At 36.5% G+C, this 17,702-nt stretch overlaps 1 protein-coding gene across 2 annotated transcripts; it reads left to right on the top strand.

Moving 5' to 3' along the window:
* The first annotated feature begins 2,461 nt into the window (after positions 1 to 2,461).
* On the top strand, positions 2,462 to 16,365 carry LOC110713162. Of its 2 annotated transcripts, none has more exons than XM_021891631.1 (5): positions 2,462 to 2,858; positions 3,390 to 3,446; positions 3,551 to 4,284; positions 10,694 to 11,060; positions 12,033 to 16,365. In XM_021891631.1, the coding sequence occupies exon 5, from the start codon at positions 12,236 to 12,238 to the stop codon at positions 15,167 to 15,169; it is 2,934 nt and encodes a 977-aa protein (XP_021747323.1). In that variant the 5' UTR covers positions 2,462 to 2,858; positions 3,390 to 3,446; positions 3,551 to 4,284; positions 10,694 to 11,060; positions 12,033 to 12,235; the 3' UTR covers positions 15,170 to 16,365. The 2 variants fall into 2 exon arrangements, with proteins under 2 accessions (XP_021747323.1, XP_021747322.1); XM_021891630.1 differs by having other exon boundaries at positions 10,694 to 11,118.
* Positions 16,366 to 17,702: the final 1,337 nt, after the last annotated feature.

The raw sequence follows: 17,702 nt of genomic DNA, 5'->3' as shown, positions 1-17,702 counted from the left end.
CATTTCTGTGGCCGTTTTCAGGGAGACATGGGGGTGCATTTCCGGTGGTCGTTTTCGGGCGTTTCTGGGGGTGGTTTCGGCGTCGAGGTGGGCCAGGGGTTCCAACGTCGAGGTGGGGGTTCTGGCGTCGAGGTTGGGTTGAGAGAAGCTAACGGGAGGTGGCGGTGGGGGAAGGGAGGGCTATTGGGGTTTTTTTTTTATTATGTTTTTTTCCTCTATTTTTTTCCCCTAAACCCGCGCACCCTCCTTCTTTTATTTCTCTCTCTCCTCTTTCTTTGCTCAGCTCTCTCTCTCTCCTCTTTCATTTCGGCTGCTCTCTCTCTCTCTCCTCTTTCTACTCCCGTTTTCCCTCTCTATCCTCTTCCCTCTGATTCGCCCCTTTCTTCTTTCATTTTCTCTTTTTCTTTGTTCTTTCTCATCTCATCAAATTCGAACATAAATGGGTAATTTCGAGCAAATTTTGAGGATAATTTCAACCAAATTTCGAACAATTTCAAGCAAATTCGTGCATGCGTGTGTGTGTATAAGTTTTTTAGGTCAAATTCGACCATAAAAACTCTAGATCTAGCGTTTTTATGGTCGAATTTGACCTTTAAAACCATAATTTAAAGCCAAAATCGGTGGGTTAGATGGTCGTGGTGGGTTAGATCGATGGTTTTTTTATTTTTATCTCGATTTTAGTTTTATTTTTTATTTTAATTTGATTTTTGGTGGAAGGTCGTGGTGGGTGGGGGTCTGGTTTTAGTGGGTGGGGGTCGTGCATGGTTTGGGTTAGGGTCGTGGGTGGAGGTCGTTGTTTGGGTGGGAATCTGGTTTGGTGGGTGGGGTCGTGGTTTCGGTGAGGGGTTTTTTGGTGGGTGGGGATATGGTTTTGGGTGGGGGTCGTGGTGGATTGGTGGCTGGGGGTTGTGGTTTCGGTGAGGGGTTTTTTTGGTGGGTGGGGGTCGTGGTTTGGGTGGGGGGTCGTGGTGCTGGTGGTGTGGGGTGGTGGCTGGTGGCTGTTGGTTGGTGGTGTAGGGTGGTGACTGGTGACTGGTGGCTGGTGGTGTGTGGTGGTGGCTGTTGGTGTGGGGTGGTGGCTGGTGGTGTTTGGTGATTGAAAACCAAAAATTGTAATTATTATTATTAATTTTTTTGTTAATTTTTTTTTTTTTTTGTGATTGAAAATCAGAAATTGTAATATTATATTTTAATTAATAAAAATATTAATGTTTTTATGCCCTAAAAAAAAATATTAATGTTTTTACATATGGTTTGATTATATATCAATTTAATTGAAAAAAACCAAAAAAAAAATAAAAATTTAATACCCCTAATGGGCAGCGGTTTGGCGCCAAAACCGCTGCCCCTTCACTATAATTGGAAAGCGGTTCTGAACCGTTTGCCATTTTAAAGACCAATTGGCAAGCCCCCTAAAGGCATGCGGTTCAGAACCGCTTCCCATTAGGGGGGTTTGAACCGCTTGCCATTTCGTATTTTCTACTAGTGCAATTACATGTTGACACGTGTGCAAAAAAAAAAAAAAAAAACTAATTCACAAATGTTTACGTGATTGACCGGTTGCAAGTCATTTGGGTGCAATAAAAATTAATACCCTCTAAAGTTGGGAGTGATGGGGAATAATCCAAAGTAGGGATTAATTTGGACGTACGAGACAAAGTTCAGATTAATTGGAGCTATCTTTTTGAAACGCCCACAATAGTATATGGGACTAACATTATGAAACGGAGAGAGTACTACTTTTCTTCTATCCTTATCCTTTATCCTTATCCCTCCCTTTTTATCCCCCTAAACAAACGCCCCATGAGTGCCTAGAAACTTAGGGTGAGTATGAGTTAGGGATTCAAATCATTGAGGGTCCCCCCACAGAACATGTTAATCAAATGGTGGAATTGTAATTATAAAGAACAATGCACAAGCACCAACTCATATTTATGGCGCTTCACATGCTCGGTCACCCACGTTTCCCACAATGAAAGTTAAGGTGTTAAGAGAATCCATCCAATGTGTGTGTGTTAACGTCGTTAATTTGCTGAATAGTGCTACAATAAATTTGGTCCACAACCATGGGTCGTGTTAGAGAAGGAAGGTCCACCCTCACAAATTGTTTGTTGATCTCCTGAGTTTCCAAGTTAAATTAGCAAGCAATAGTGTCGGTATCCACTCTATTAGGAGAGAAAAAGAGAGCGTAACAACACAACTAGGGATGAAAATTCAATCTGAGTTCGATTCGGATTCGAATCCGATCCGATCCTAAGAAAAAAAATCCGATCTGAATCCGTTTAATTTGAGTCCGAATCCGAATTCGACAAAATAAGTCTGAATCCGAATAAAAAGCAGATTGGACTTGGACCCTGTGCAGAGTTCGTCCGAGTCCGACCCGAGTCCAAGTCCGAGTCCGACACGAATTCGGATCCAAGTCCGAGTCCGACACGAATCCGGATCCAAGTCCGAGTCCGACACGAATCCGGATCCAAGTCCAAGTCCGATTCGAATCCATGCCAAATTCGGGATATTTTGCAAATTAAAACACATATAACATATTAAATCTATTTATAAATTCATGTTTAATAATTTAGCCCACTTTGACTATTTTTTGCCCAACTTCCTTAATTCAATTACTTTAAAATAAATAAATAAATAACTAGTAAAAGACTAAAAACTAAAAGGACAGTAAACAAAAACCCTAGGTCCCTAACTATTCACCTTCACTCTATGCACAGCCACCATTTTCTTTCATATTCAAAGAAAAATAAACCACACTAGCTATTCACGCACCAGCGCCGACCACCACTCCACCCCGGCGTTCAGATCTCCAGTGTCCAATTTCAGCCTGTTCGACCACCTCTCTAACGCAGGTATTCTTTGTCACTTTGTGATTTTTCTTGACGAATTCGATTTCCTTCGTATGATTTTCGTTTTTTTTTTTGTTTTTGTTTTTTTGCTAGTTAGCAATGTCAGTACTCATTAGTTTCCTAGTTGAGTAGTTGCTACTTTAAACTATAATTAGTGTGCTAAGGTTTTAATTTAGTTTGATTTTTTTATTATTTTATTATTTTTTATTTTTTATTTTTTGCTTTTTAGTTTGATTTTTTAGTTGATTTTTCTTGTTTTTATTTTTTTTTATTTTTTTTTTTATTTTTAGTTTGATTAAATCTACTAGTCTGCTTTTTAGGCGATTTTTTTTGCTTTTGTTTTTTTCTACCGTGTATGTTTTGTTTTTAATTTCTTAGTTGTTTTTATTATTCTCTGATTTTTTTATGTTTTAGTATGATAATTTTTTATTTTTCTCATGTTGTAAGTACGTTGATTTTTGACATTAGCTTATTTTTCCATAAATTCGATTATTTTGAGATTTTTGACTAAGATTAATTATTATTGTTATTTAGGCTTAAACCACAGTGAATTTTCAACATAAATGGCTCCTCCTACAAAACAATCAAAAGGTAGTATCTATATACTCCTCTCTCATATATTATTTTTATGCATACATTTTGGTAAGTGTAATTTTATGAAAGAATGATTTATTTTTAATATTACAATTGTATAGATATGGAAACCGATGAGGCATCTTCTAGTCTAGATGATTGTGAAGAGGTTAATGGCCAACCAACTCATACAAAGACTACTAAGAAACAATTGAATGATTTAAATACATCACATGTAGTTGTAAATGACAATGATGATGAAAATGAAGATGATGGGGGTGGTAACGGGTGGTAGTGGAAGAAAGTTAACTTCGGCGGTGTGGAAATTTAATGATAGGAAATTGGTGGATGGATATGGAGAGCCTTTTGTAAAAGTTGTGGGTAAGAGCTCAAGTGGCACTACACACTTGAGAGAACATACAAAAAGATGTATGAAAGTCAAGAAAACAATTGATGTGAGACAACAATTGTTGCTAGCTAGTGCAAGTAAGAGTAGAAGTACTACAATGACAATTGGAAAATTCAAATTCAACCAACAAGTTTCAAGAAATGAGTTGGTGAACATGATTCTTATGCATGAGTATCCACTTTCCATTGTTGAGCATAATGGTTTTAGAAGATATTCACATAGTTTGAACCTCGAATTTGACATCATTTCAAGGAATACCGTGAAATCCGACATTCTAAAGGATTACAAGGAAGAGAAATCTCAATTGATGAAGTTGTTGGGAGCAGATGAAAGTAAAGTCACCATCACCACGGATATGTGGACTTGTAACAATCAAAGAAAAGGCTATATGGCCGTGACGACACATTTTATTGATGATGAATGGATCTTGCAAAATCGTCTGATAAGGTAATTATACTAATTTATCACATAATTAATTTTGGATTATGTTATTTTATTTTATCATCTTTTTATTCATGTGAGAAGGTAGTTACATAATAGTTTAGATTACTAATTACATATAATTATTAATTATTATTAGGTTCGTGTATTTTCCATGCCCACACAACAAATATACAATTAGTAAGACATTGGTTGCATGTTTGAAGAGTTTTAATTTGGATGAAAAAGTTTCAACTATTACCGTTGATAATTGTACAACCAATGATGCGGTTATGGATGTGTTGCGTGAAAAACTTGCTCCTAGTAAGCTTATTTTGGGTGGTACTTATATGCATATAAGATGTTGTGCACATATATTAAAACTAGTTGTCAATGATGGATTGAATATTATTGGTGATGCAATTGAGAAAGTTCGTGGTGTTGTTGCCTTTTGTACTTCTACACTAAAGAGATATGAAAAGTTTGAAGATGATTGTAATTATGTGAAAATTCCTATAACTAAGAAATTGATTTTGGATTGTAAGATTAGGTGGAATTCATGTTATGAAATGTTACAAGTTGCCTTCTTATATGAATATGCTTTTACTATGTTGTTTTCAAAAGTTGGAAAAAGAGAAAAAGATAAGTTTTTTTTGTTTTTGTTTTTGTTTTTTTTTTTTTTTTTTGACAAGAGCAAAGGAACAAACAAACTAAAGAAAATTAAGCATATTGAGACGACAGTTTCTAGCAATATCGTGTGCCTGTTTGACCTAGTCTCTCGTAACCTTTAGGATGGTGCATCTTTTGAAAGAAGCACCCACCTCTTTTATCTCATTTACCGTCCACGAAATCTCAATATCCTTACCTATGCGGTCTTGAAGGTTGTTAATGAGGGATGTAAAATCCAAGAGGACAAGGAGTCCCTGTTTTCCCTTGGCACTAGCCCATTTCATAGCTTCCAAACATGCCCAAGCTTCACACTGTAGTGTTGAATTTGAAGCCCCATGCCTTCCTCCTTCATATGTGGTTCCTTCAACACCATTTCCCATTACTCCCATTACTGACCATCCAATCCTAGCCCTCTTGGTCCTTTTATCCCAAGATCCCTCCACTCCTACCAAGAAGGTGTCAAAACCATCTTTTTCTTGTCCTAGTTGGCATGATTAAACCCAGGTGGAAGGGAAGGGCCTTCCCTTTCCTCATCTGCATTATTATAATGCTGATTTTCTCTATAAATGAAGGTCTCGTGATCATGCATTGCTTGGTTAATGAATTCCGTAACCAAGCTTGCTCCTCCATTTGTTCCATTGAAACTCCTCGCATTCCTCGTTTTCCAAAGTCCCCATAAGGTTGCAATAAACAAAGCCATACTAGTACTATTCTTACCATCCTCGCTATTGAATAGCAGGATAAAAGATTGGATCCATTCCCTCAAAGAATCGAACCCATCAGAGTCAGAGCAGCAAATTGCCAGAGAACTATTTCCCCAGACCTCTTTTGCTAGAATACAAAACCTGAATAAGTGTTGGCTTTCTTCTGCCTCCACCCCACAATAGCCACAAGAATCATCTATATATTTGGATACCCCTATTGGCTAAATTTACCTTGATTGCAATTCCATTATGGTAAAGCTTCCACAAAAATATCTTCCATTTTGGTTGGATGTTCATCCTCCACATAAGCTTTACAAAATTTTTGTCCCTATCGTTGTCAAGTACTCCTCCATTTGAATCAACTTCTTACATGAGGAAATAGTAGCCCCCATTGAATCATCTTTTTGCATGAGGAAATAGTAGCCCGTTTTTATAGTATATCTTCCCGAGGGGTGAAACTTCCAGTAGATGAAATCATCCTTACTGGAGAGGGAAGTTCCATTGATAAGATGGACCTTGCGCTTTCCCAATCAAAGCATTCTCTTACCTTTCCTACCTTCCATGAAGTTGTTTCCCTATCAATAAAATCACTTACCTTCTGTAGGCGTCGCTCGAAGTGCGCCTACGTTAAAGCATGTGGTGAATATGTTTGGCACTCATAGGAAGTGAGAATTGACATAACGATTAGGGACAAGGAAATTAGGGAGCCGCCAACAAGTTTTTAATGAACTTGTAAACCGTTCACGGATCATAAAAGGCAACCATGAATAAGGGACAACGAAGGCAACAACGACTGACCCGTGAAGGTTACACCCCATTCATAATCCATGAGATTACTAACTCCATATGGTTCGGAACCACGAAAGGAGGATCGGGGATGATGGTACGAAGTGAGTCATGGAGTCACATTTACTCGTATTGGCTTCTACTCGATTCTTATAGTGAAAAGTGATTCCTGCGATCTCAAAGGCATACAAACAGATATTCAATTCGCTCCAAACTATTATGAAGCTAAATTGGTTTAATATTAATGCAACATATAATTCTAAATTATTTGTGATCACTTGATTAAACAAGATTAAAAAGGATCCTAAACCGGTTGTCCAAATTATCTTATTAGGCGTGATTTTCAATTACATATTCCTTTTAACATGCAATATGGTGATCAATAAACATAATAGAATAACATCAATATTGGAAGCAATTTAACAATAATTCTAACAATACAAAATCGTTAGAAAAAATAATAGAAATAAAAGGAACATAATTCTTACTTTGATTCTGTTTGTTTGCAACTATAAAATAATAAACGAGTTAATAACTTCAAGGAAATAATAATTAAATAATAATTAAGTCAAATTTAATTAAGTAGAGTTGATTTGGGGCCAAACCCTCAAATAGTTCTACCTTTCACGCCTTGGCTTAAGGATAGAACCACGAGTAAAGTGTGGACTCCTTGGAGTGCTTGAAGAAGGAATTTTGAAAGAAGAAGGGTAGGCTAGTGTTTAGGCTAAAGCATAGAAGAGAGAAAAATAGAGAATTAATTGATGCCCCGTACATCAGAAATGAGGGGGTATTTATATAGAAAATGTGCTGAGGGAACACACGAAACCCTAAAATGATAAAAATCCCAAAAAAGTATCCCGCGACACGGCAAAGTGTACCGTGACACGGGAAATCCCACCGTCAGACGGGAAACATTCCCGTAACACGGTGCACTTTTGTGTGACGCGGGAAATATTTGCTGAACGGGAGAGAAAACGCGTTAAGGGTTTACGCGGAAAGGACACGGAAACCCCCGTGTCACAGCAGGTGTCCCGTGTGTAGACTGTTGCCGTGACGCGGGAATTTTCAATCCGCTTTTCCGTCTTAATTCATTTTTAACCCTAATTTCGTTCAACATTTTAAGTGCCGATTGATAATTTCGGGCTATTTTATGATTTTATTATTATTTGGGCTAAAATAAATAAAATAAATAAAAAGTTTGGTCCAATATAATAAAACAATTAAAAAAAGGTTTGGGCTAAAATTAAAGAATAAGTTTGGGCTGAAATTAAAACTATGCTTTGACCAAACATCAAGCCTGATCCATGGACTATTACAAAATTGAATTTAATTAAATACGATATTTTAAGCACTCTCGGGATTAAATACTGAACCCGACCAATAGTGGCGGTGAAAGGTTATTCATCATCGGGTTTGGTTTTGGGGAGACATTTTTAGGTGTCTACAGAAGCCCCCACTTTGACTGAGTTTGTAAAAACGTCAGTTTCGAAAACGATAGTAAAAGTAGTCGATAGGGACGGAGAATGATTTAAGACGTTCTTCGATCCTAAATCACTCTTTATACGCCGATACCTACAGAAAAGTGTTAGTTCTACAGATAAAAGAGAAAAGGGATAGAATGCGTATCAAACACCAGTGTATCGGTGACAAATGAGTTTGGTAGCTTCCTATGCTTGAAGGAATCCACCGGATGACGTATGTTGAAATGCTTTCCATGCTTTAGGAAAGCCGACAGATGAGTTTGGTAGCTTTCTAAGCCTGAAGAAACCTACCGGATGACACTTTCCATGCTTGAGGAAAGTCGACATATGATTTTGGTGTTTTTCTATGCTTGAAGAAATCCACCGATAATGCTTTCCATGCTTGAGGAAAGCCGACAAAGGAATTTGGCGGTTTTCTATGCTTGAAGAAATCCACCGAATAATACTTTCCATGCTTGAGGAAAGTCGACAGATGATGAGATTATGTGTATCGAGAACCTTGCATCATGAAATGATGGTGGTTCGATTATCCTCGAACGTGGGCTGTAGTTGGTTCGCTTGTCCCCGAACGTGGGCTGTAGATGGTCCGCTTGTCCCCGGACGTGGGCTGTAGATGGTCCGCTAGTCCCCGGACGTGGGCTGTAGATGGTCCGCTTGTCCCCGGACGTGGGCTGTAATTGAAACCTGCAAAATAAAATTTGCCAAGGGACTCGCATAGACTATGATTGACTTGACCAACTGACTTGACCAAGTTTGACTTGACACGACGTGACATGACATGAGTATGACTTGTGATTGTGTATGTATAGTTTGAGTGTGTGTGTGCAGACACAAGCAACCAAAAATGCAAAAGCAAAAATTTTCCATCATTTTTGTCATGAGACGAGTGGAAGGTATTGACTTTCTCCCCAAAAAGAAAGACGTGAAAAATGAAGTTTTATTTTTGAACTTTCCTCGATAAAAATTTTGAAAAAGTTTTTGAACTTCCCCAAAATAAAATAATGAAAAAGGGAAGAAGTTTTGAACTTCCCTCTTGAGCAAGACGAAATGAATCGTATGAACTGAATTGCTTGTCCTGAAAATAATGTATGCATGATGCATGTTCTTAGGCCAGGAGGCTAAGGACAATTACACCATGTGACACGATAGATGAATGAACTTAAGTCATGGAGCTAAGCATCATATATGGTATATAGATGAAGTGATTATTGCATAATGAATGTTGCTTAGGTCAAGGAGCTAAGAACGATATGCTTTGTATTATTACAAACCATTGATATAGAAATGTTACTCAGCACATTATGCGATGCATGAAACAATGAACATTGCTCAGGCACGAAGCTAAGCAAGTATACAACGTTTCTTCTAATGAATGTTATCTTGAAAGATGATGAAGCATGCGCGGTAGGGAAACAAGATTTCATGATAAAGGGTTCCTAAAGGGAAGGATGATATGGATATGGATGTGTGAGTAAAGTGTGTGAAAGTGATACTAAGGTGAGGCTGCAAAGGTTATGATGATGGAAATATATTCGTGAAAAGTCAAAGATGATGACTCTCTAGGCTGGGTAAGCTAACGTGATTTGGGTTCAAGCCCCCAAGTCTAGCTCTAAATGGGTAGGGATATAGAGATAAGCATTGGATATTCTTTGACTCGATCATGCATAGATATGAATATGAATGTGGCCGCACCTCAATGTGAGGTTACCTACGTATTCGTTAGGAATCAGGCCGAACGTAGCTCTAACCGAACTTTGCACAAGTGTATGTATACCTCAAAGAGTTCTTTCATGGGTTGTAATGTGGTTAAGTTGATGGTTTAAGGAAGAAAGGGATAAAAGGCTCAAGACCCGAGAGAATCTCCAAGATGTGTAATTTTGAATTTGAAAATTTTGAATTTTGCAAGTTTATTTTCAACATTTTTTTTTTTTTTTTTCTTTTGAATCAATGTAGGCAATCTCAGATCATGCGGTCCATCACTCACTTAGCATTCATGTTTCTCAGGCACGGTACCAAGCACTCGATGAGAGACGCAATTTGAGACATGTTCATATCAAAGACATTGGAACACTTGCCTTTAGACATTGTTTTATTGTTGCTTTGCTGCTTTTTTTTTACTTGCTTTTTGAATGTTATACAATTACACATCTACCAATCCCAGGGTTAAGTGAATGTGGGTTGAAGAAACGAAGGCCAAACGTTAGACGAGGCTCAAAGGTTGATGAAGAAATGAAATGTGATTGAACGGGTAACAGGGAATGACAGGGTTGCAAAGGCGCCTCAAATCATTAGTGTACCTGGCCTTGTGTTTAGTTCGACAATTGATTTTTTTTTTTTTAATTTTTTTGAGAATGAATGAATGAATGAAAAATTCTATGATCGAGATGTAAAGGAAATTTGCTTGTTTTATTAATGGAAAAGGTGAACGAAACACATGAAACATATAAAAATTCAAAATGGAAAACCTATGCTAGACATGGATGGGGGAATGGAGATGAATGATAAAGAAAGAAATAATAGGGTATCGTATCCACAGGGAACGTTGAATAATACTATGGTCTATAGTCTACTACAACTAATATATAAGTAAAGCCAAAAGAAGATGGAAAGGGACCCATAAAATCGATACCCCATTATGATATATAACTTGTATCTATTTGTTAACTCCATTATGATATTAGTGGATAATAATATTCACATTTCTAATATTTTATCGAAAATTGTTATTTTATGAATTATGGGCCATTTAATAGTTAATATGTGAGTTTGGTTGATTATTGTTATGTAATGTGACAGGTTAACAAAATGATGGAAGAATGTTACATTAACTAGGATGGGAGCCACGTGCTTGAGAAGCATTAAGGTTTATTGCAAGTTGGATTTAAAGAAAAAAAAGAGCAAAGAAAGCCCATATTCTCACAACTCACGTGCAACATATTAAGAAAAGTTAGTGGGTTTTAATGTTTTGCAACCCACTAACTCAAGACTCCTAAAAGACAGTAGCAGCGGCAGCGAGAGGCAAAAAAAAAACCACGATGAAACCCTCACAGCACACAACTACTACGGTATAAATCACACAGAGATGCAGCAAGGCGGGGAGGAAGAAAAACACACACACACACACGCACAAGACGGAGGAGGACAGCGAAGAACCAACTACGAAGTACGACAGCGGTTCGGTGTCCAAATCGTTGATATCATCTATGGTTTATCATAATTGGGTGATGTTCTCTTCAATTATGAGTAGCTAATCTCTCTATTCTAGGGCTTAGATGAAATCCTATTATTATGATTTGATAATTTAATTATTTGAGAAGTATTATTGGTTTTATGATTGCATGACTTTATAAGATAATTTGGGTGATTATTGTTTTCCAATTGACGTTAATTATAATTCTTGTAGAACTATCTTTTAACTTGATTGGTTATCTAATTTACATACTTTGTTCTTGTAGTCCAGAGTGTGATGTTATGCAATGGTGTTTCGTGTTTGTGATTGAGTAATTGAATAGTTTATGCTTTTTCTAGATAAATTACGTCACCTATTTAATCGCAATTATCTTTATTTATGAGTTTATCACGGCTTGTAGTTTAGGGTGCTCAATATAACCAATTAAAAGTCTCTCTAGTTAAATTGTTAGTCATATTAATAGAGGTGGATTCGATCGTCCTAGAGTCCCTCTTATTTGTTTGCTCTCTGATTTTATTGTTCTCTGTTATTTTATTACTTCCATCAATCTTATTGTCTTATTTAATTTATGTTTTCAGTTTATCAAAACCACTCAATATATTTCTCTTTAATATGAAATTAGTAGACTATAGACCATAGTATTATTCAACGTTCCCTGTGGATACGATACCCTATTATTTATCATTTACTACTAGAACTTGTACACTTGCAAGAATAGGGTTTTATAACTTGTTTAAAATCGCTATCAAGTTTTTGGCGCCGTTGCTGGGGAACGGTAGTAGAATAAATTAGTCTATTTGTCTGCCATAGTTTAACTCTTAGGTTTATTCTATTCCTGTTCCTATTTTCTTTGTTTTTGTGTTTAGTTGTCTTTATCCATCGGGAGTTTTATTTTATGTCATAGTAAGTTTTAAAGTGTTCTGATTTCTGGTTTGCTGTGTCCAGATTACGTATTTCGGCCAACACTTTGGGTCAGCCACATAGCCTGGAGAAGAGCCGAGTGAACCTGCCTGGTGCTCTCTCACCACTAATTCTAGTTGATTTCAGTCAGTTCTCTGGTGATAGCTCCTGGTTTGCTTTGCGAAGAGTTTACTGGAATTTGATTTGCTAGGTGCTTTCCACCCAATCTCTTATTTTGTGTTTAGTTTATGTTTGGGCGTAGATTTTTGCCCTGTGATTTAAGTCCATACGATTCTGAAATTGATCGCACACTTAGAAAGTTGAGAGCTTTGAATAAAAGTAATTCTATTGATCTTGGTTGTAATAAAGAAATAATCATGGCAAATGAAATTAAGCTTAGTGAATTTTTCACCCCTGGAACTTACAATTCACCTGTTGGTAATAGGATGCCTAATGTTGAAGGTAATTTTGAAATTAAACCTCAAATTATTCAAATGCTTCCTACGTTTTATGGTCTTGAATATGAAAATCCTTACAAGCATATTGATGCATTTTTAGAGGTTTGCTCTACTTTTAGTATATCTGATGCTGCTGCTGATGCTATTCGTATGCGTTTATTTAATTTTTCCTTGAAAGAAAAGGCTAAAGAATGGCTAAATAACAGAAATGTTACAACTTGGGCTCAATTGCAAAAGGATTTTCTCAAGAAATTTTATTCAATAGGTAAATTGAGTGATATGAGACGTGCTATAACTACTTTTTCTCAAAAGCCTAATGAATTGTTTTATGAAGCATGGGAACGTTTTTGTAGTTTGTTACGTGAATGTCCACATCATGAAGTTCCTAAATGGCAACTAATACATAGTTTTTATTATGGATTAAGTGAACATAATCAACAAATGGTAGATGCTTCTTGTGGGGGAAATTTTATGCAGAAAAATTCTGATGAAGCATGGCAATTATTTGAAGATTTAAGTGAAAATTCACAACAGCATGCTACTTCCTCTCATACTAACGCATCTAATGCATCGAGAACTCTAGGGGGTAAAGGGGGTATTTATGAAGTATCTCATACTCATGATCTTGCATATAAAGTAGATGCTTTGACTAAGAAAATGGACCAAGTGGATATTTTGAACAAAAAGATTGATCAACTTGTGAATACAAATAATTTGCATGTTAATTCCATCAATGCTAATGAAGGGTGTGCGACATGTGGTGATTTTAATCACTTATCCTATAATTGTCCTAATAACTATTCTGAAGTGTCACAGGAACATGTAAATGCAGCTCAAGGGTATCCTCCACACAACAACCCATATTCGAACACATATAATCCGGGGTGGAGGAATCATCCTAATTTTTCGTGGAAACAACAAAGTGGAGAAGCACAACAAGGACAAAGACTCACCCACATAGGTCAATCTGGTATGAATAATTCTTCTGGTTTTCAAGCTCAAACGTATGCTTCTCAACCTTCACAACCTGCTAGTAGTAATCCTGACCTAGAAAAAATTATTTCTTCTCTAGGGGCAGTCACTACTTCTGTTCAGAATATTGAAAATAAGATGCATGTTGTTGATTCTCACACACAATCCATAGCTAAATTGGAAACTCAAATTGGTCAGTTAGCTAATGCAATTGGTAAAAGAGATGATGGAAAATTGCCTAGTACTTCTATTGCAAATCCTAAAGGCTTAAATCATGAACAAACTCAAGCGATAATGACTCTAAGGAATGGAAAAGAGTTATTTAACAAAATTTCTAACAAGAAAGGCGATAATGACAATGGTGAATCAATTAATGCAGAGTCTGAAATTGCCAAAAATAAAGAAAAATCCCCTTCCCCTAAAAATGATGAATCTGTGATTACAATTCCATATGAGCCTAGGATTCCTTATCTTCAAGCTTTAGATGCACCTTCACTTTATGGAAAGAATAAGCAGAAAGAAGACATTTTAGAGATCTTTAAACAGGTTCAAATTAATTTACCTCTTCTGGATGCTATTAAACAAATCCCTGCCTATGCTAAATTTCTTAAAGACATGTGCACGTATAAAAGGAAATCAAAAGCCCACTGTTCTAAGAAAGTTGTCTTAAGTGAACAGGTAAGTTCTATTTTGCAATTTGACAAGACACCTAAATTTAAAGATCCTGGAGTTCCGACTATTTCTTGTCATATTGGTGATTGTAAAGTTGAAAAAGCTCTCTTAGATTTAGGTTCAAGTGTTAATTTGATTCCTTATTCGGTGTATGAGCAATTAGGCTTAGGTGAGTTACAACCTTCTAATTGCACTCTACAGTTAGCTGATAGGTCTGTTAGAGTTCCTAGAGGTAGGATTGATGATGTTCTAATTAAAATTGATAAAGGTTTCTTTCCTGTGGATTTTGTAGTACTAGATATGGAACCTGGTAATCCGTCCAAGAATATTCCAGTCATCTTAGGGCGTCCTTTCTTAGCAACTGCTAATGCTACTATTAATTGTAGGTCAGGAGAGATGGATGTTTCTGTTTTGAATATGAGAATTAAGCTTAATATTTTTAAAGCATCCACCCACCCCACTATAGAAAATGAATCTGAATGTTTCCTTGTTGAATTAATTGATGAACTAGTTGAAGAATCTTTACCTGCACTCATTTCTAAGGATGCTTTAGAGACTAGTATTTCACATGAGAACTTAAAACATATGGACCTAGGGGATGTGTTAGAAGAGTCAATTTCCATAATTGATGAAGCGCCTTTACTCGAAACTTCTTCTTGGGTGGCTAAACATGAACCTTTACCACCTCTTTCCGAGTCTCCACCTGTACCATCCCTTATTTCCCCACCTCAACTTGAGCTAAAAGCCCTTCCATCTACACTCAAGTATGCATTTTTAGGACCCAATGAAACTTTACCTGTTATTATTTCTTCTCAATTGTCTAATGAACAGGAGTTAAAACTTATCAAAGTTTTATCTGATCATAAGAAAGCTATAGGGTGGTCAGTAGCTGATTTGAAAGGGATTAGCCCATCTATTTGTATGCACAGAATATTTTTAGAAGAAAATGCTAAACCTACTAGGGAAATGCAACGTAGGCTGAACCCACATATGAAAGAAGTTTTCATGAAAGTAGTTAAATTGTTAGATGCAGGTATCATATACCCAATTTCTGATAGCCAATGGGTCAGTCCTGTATAAGTTGTGCCAAAAAAATCAGGAATCACAGTTGTGGAAAATAGTCAAGGTGAGCTTGTTCCTACTAGACAAACTACAGGTTGGAGAGTTTGCATTGATTACTGCAAATTAAATGCTGTAACTAGGAAAGACCATTTCCCTTTACCTTTTATTGATCAAATCTTAGGAAAACTAGCTGGTCAAAGTTATTATTGCTTTCTTGATGGATATTCTTGATGGCTATTTATCCTGAAGATCCGGAGAAAACCACATTTACATGTCCTGCGGGTACTTTTGCTTTTAGACGTATGCCTTTTGGTTTATGTAATGCACCGTCGACATTTCAACGATGTATGATATCTATTTTCTGTGATATGATTGATAAGTTTTTAGAGGTATTTATGGATGATTTTTCTGTGTTTGGACCTTCATTTGATGATTGTTTGAATAACTTGACTGCTGTTTTAAAAAGGTGTGAAGAGGTAAATCTAATTCTAAGTTAGGAAAAGAGTCATTTCATGGTTGATGAAGGCATTGTTTTAGGCCAGGTCACAAAATTTCAAAAGAAGGTATTGAGGTAGATAAAGCCAAAATTGATCTTATTGCTAATCTTCCAATTCCTACTTCTGTCAAGCATGTTAGATCGTTTCTAGGGCACGCTGGTTTTTATAGGAGATTCATTAAAGATTTCAGTAAGCTTGCTAGACCTTTTACTAATCTCCTTGCTAAGGATGCTACTTTTGCTTTTGATGAAACTTGTGTTGAGTCTTTTGAGAAAATAAAATCCTTGCTTGTTTCAGCACCTATAGTACAACCTCCTGATTTCTCTTTGCCTTTTGAAATCATGTGTGACGCATCTGACTATGCTATTGGTGCAGTCCTTGGCCAAAAAGTGAATAAGGTTCCTCATGTAATCTATTATGCTAGTCGAACTCTAACTGATGCACAGAAAAATTATACTACTACCGAAAAAGAGATGCTTGCTATTGTGTTTGCCTTGGACAAATTTCGCTCCTATCTTTTATGTTCAAAGGTTATAATATATTCTGATCATGCAGCTTTAAGGTACTTGTTGTCTAAGACGTTGTCAAAACCGAGACTAATTAGGTGGATTTTATTAATTCAGGAATTTAATCTTAAAATTAGAGATAAAAAAGGGTTTGAAAATTCAGTGGCCAATCACTTATCTAGGATAATTCTTGAGCAGAATATTGACCATTCCTTGCAGGATAGTTTTCCAGATGAACAATTGTTCGCTGTTTCACAGACGCGCCTTCCATGGTTCGTACATATTGTCAACTACCTTGCGTCTAGTAAGATACCATCCCAATGGACAAAACAAGAAAAGGACAGGTTCTTTTCTGACGTTAAGTATTATTTTTAGGAAGATCCCTATTTGTTTAAGTATTGTTTTGATCAAGTGATTCGTAGGTGTGTACCAGAAAGTGAATATCATGCTATCTTAACTTTTTGTCATTCATATGCATGTGGTGGGCATTTTGGGGGTCGTAGAACTGCTGCTAAAATTCTTCAAAGTGGTTTCTATTGGCCCACCTTATTTAAAGATGCACATCGATTTTGTCTTGCTTGTGATATATGTCAGAAAACAGGAGCTATATCGCGTCATAACATGATGCCCCTCACCCCTATTTTAATTATTGAAATTTTTGATGTGTGGGGTGTCGATTTTATGGGTTCCATCTTCTTTTGGCTTTACTTATATATTAGTTGTAGTAGACTATAGACCATAGTATTATTCAACGTTCCCTGTCGATACGATACCCTATTATTTGTCATTTACTACTAGAACTTGTATCTGTTTGTTAACTCCATTATGAAATAGAGAGTCCAGCTATCATCTTCGGTCATGAGTAAATCTTCGTCCGGGAAATCGTACTCATCTTCTTCTTTCTCAACTTCTTCTAGCGGAAAGTCTGCTAAGAAGTCAGAAGATTAAAGCATGTGGTGAATATGTTTGGCACTCATAGGAAGTGAGAATTGACATAACGATTAGGGACAAGGAAATTAGGGAGCCGCCAACAAGTTTTTAATGAACTTGTAAACCGTTCACGGATCATAAAAGGCAACCATGAATAAGGGACAACGAAGGCAACAACGACTGACCCGTGAAGGTTACACCCCATTCATAATCCATGAGATTACTAACTCCATATGGTTCGGAACCACGAAAGGAGGATCGGGGATGATGGTACGAAGTGAGTCATGGAGTTACATTTACTCGTATTGGCCTCTACTCGATTCTTATAGTGAAAAGTGATTCCTGCGATCTCAAAGGCATACAAACAGATATTCAATTCGCTCCAAACTATTATGAAGCTAAATTGGTTTAATATTAATGCAACATATAATTCTAAATTATTTGTGATCACTTGATTAAACAAGATTAAAAAGGATCCTAAACCGGTTGTCCAAATTATCTTATTAGGCGTGATTTTCAATTACATATTCCTTTTAACATGCAATATGGTGATCAATAAACATAATAGAATAACATCAATATTGGAAGCAATTTAACAATAATTCTAACAATACAAAA

This window comes from Chenopodium quinoa, unplaced genomic scaffold (genome assembly GCF_001683475.1).
Source record: "Chenopodium quinoa cultivar QQ74 unplaced genomic scaffold, ASM168347v1, whole genome shotgun sequence".
NCBI lineage: Eukaryota > Viridiplantae > Streptophyta > Magnoliopsida > Caryophyllales > Amaranthaceae > Chenopodium > Chenopodium quinoa.
Note: the sequence above shows the minus strand (reverse complement) of the source record. Positions and strands in the feature narration are given on the sequence as shown.

Excerpts from the sequence above, each read along its gene's own strand:
- LOC110713162 (XM_021891631.1), top strand. The coding sequence starts at position 12,236 with ATGTTTGGGCGTAGATTTTTGCCCTGTGATTTAAGTCCATACGATTCT.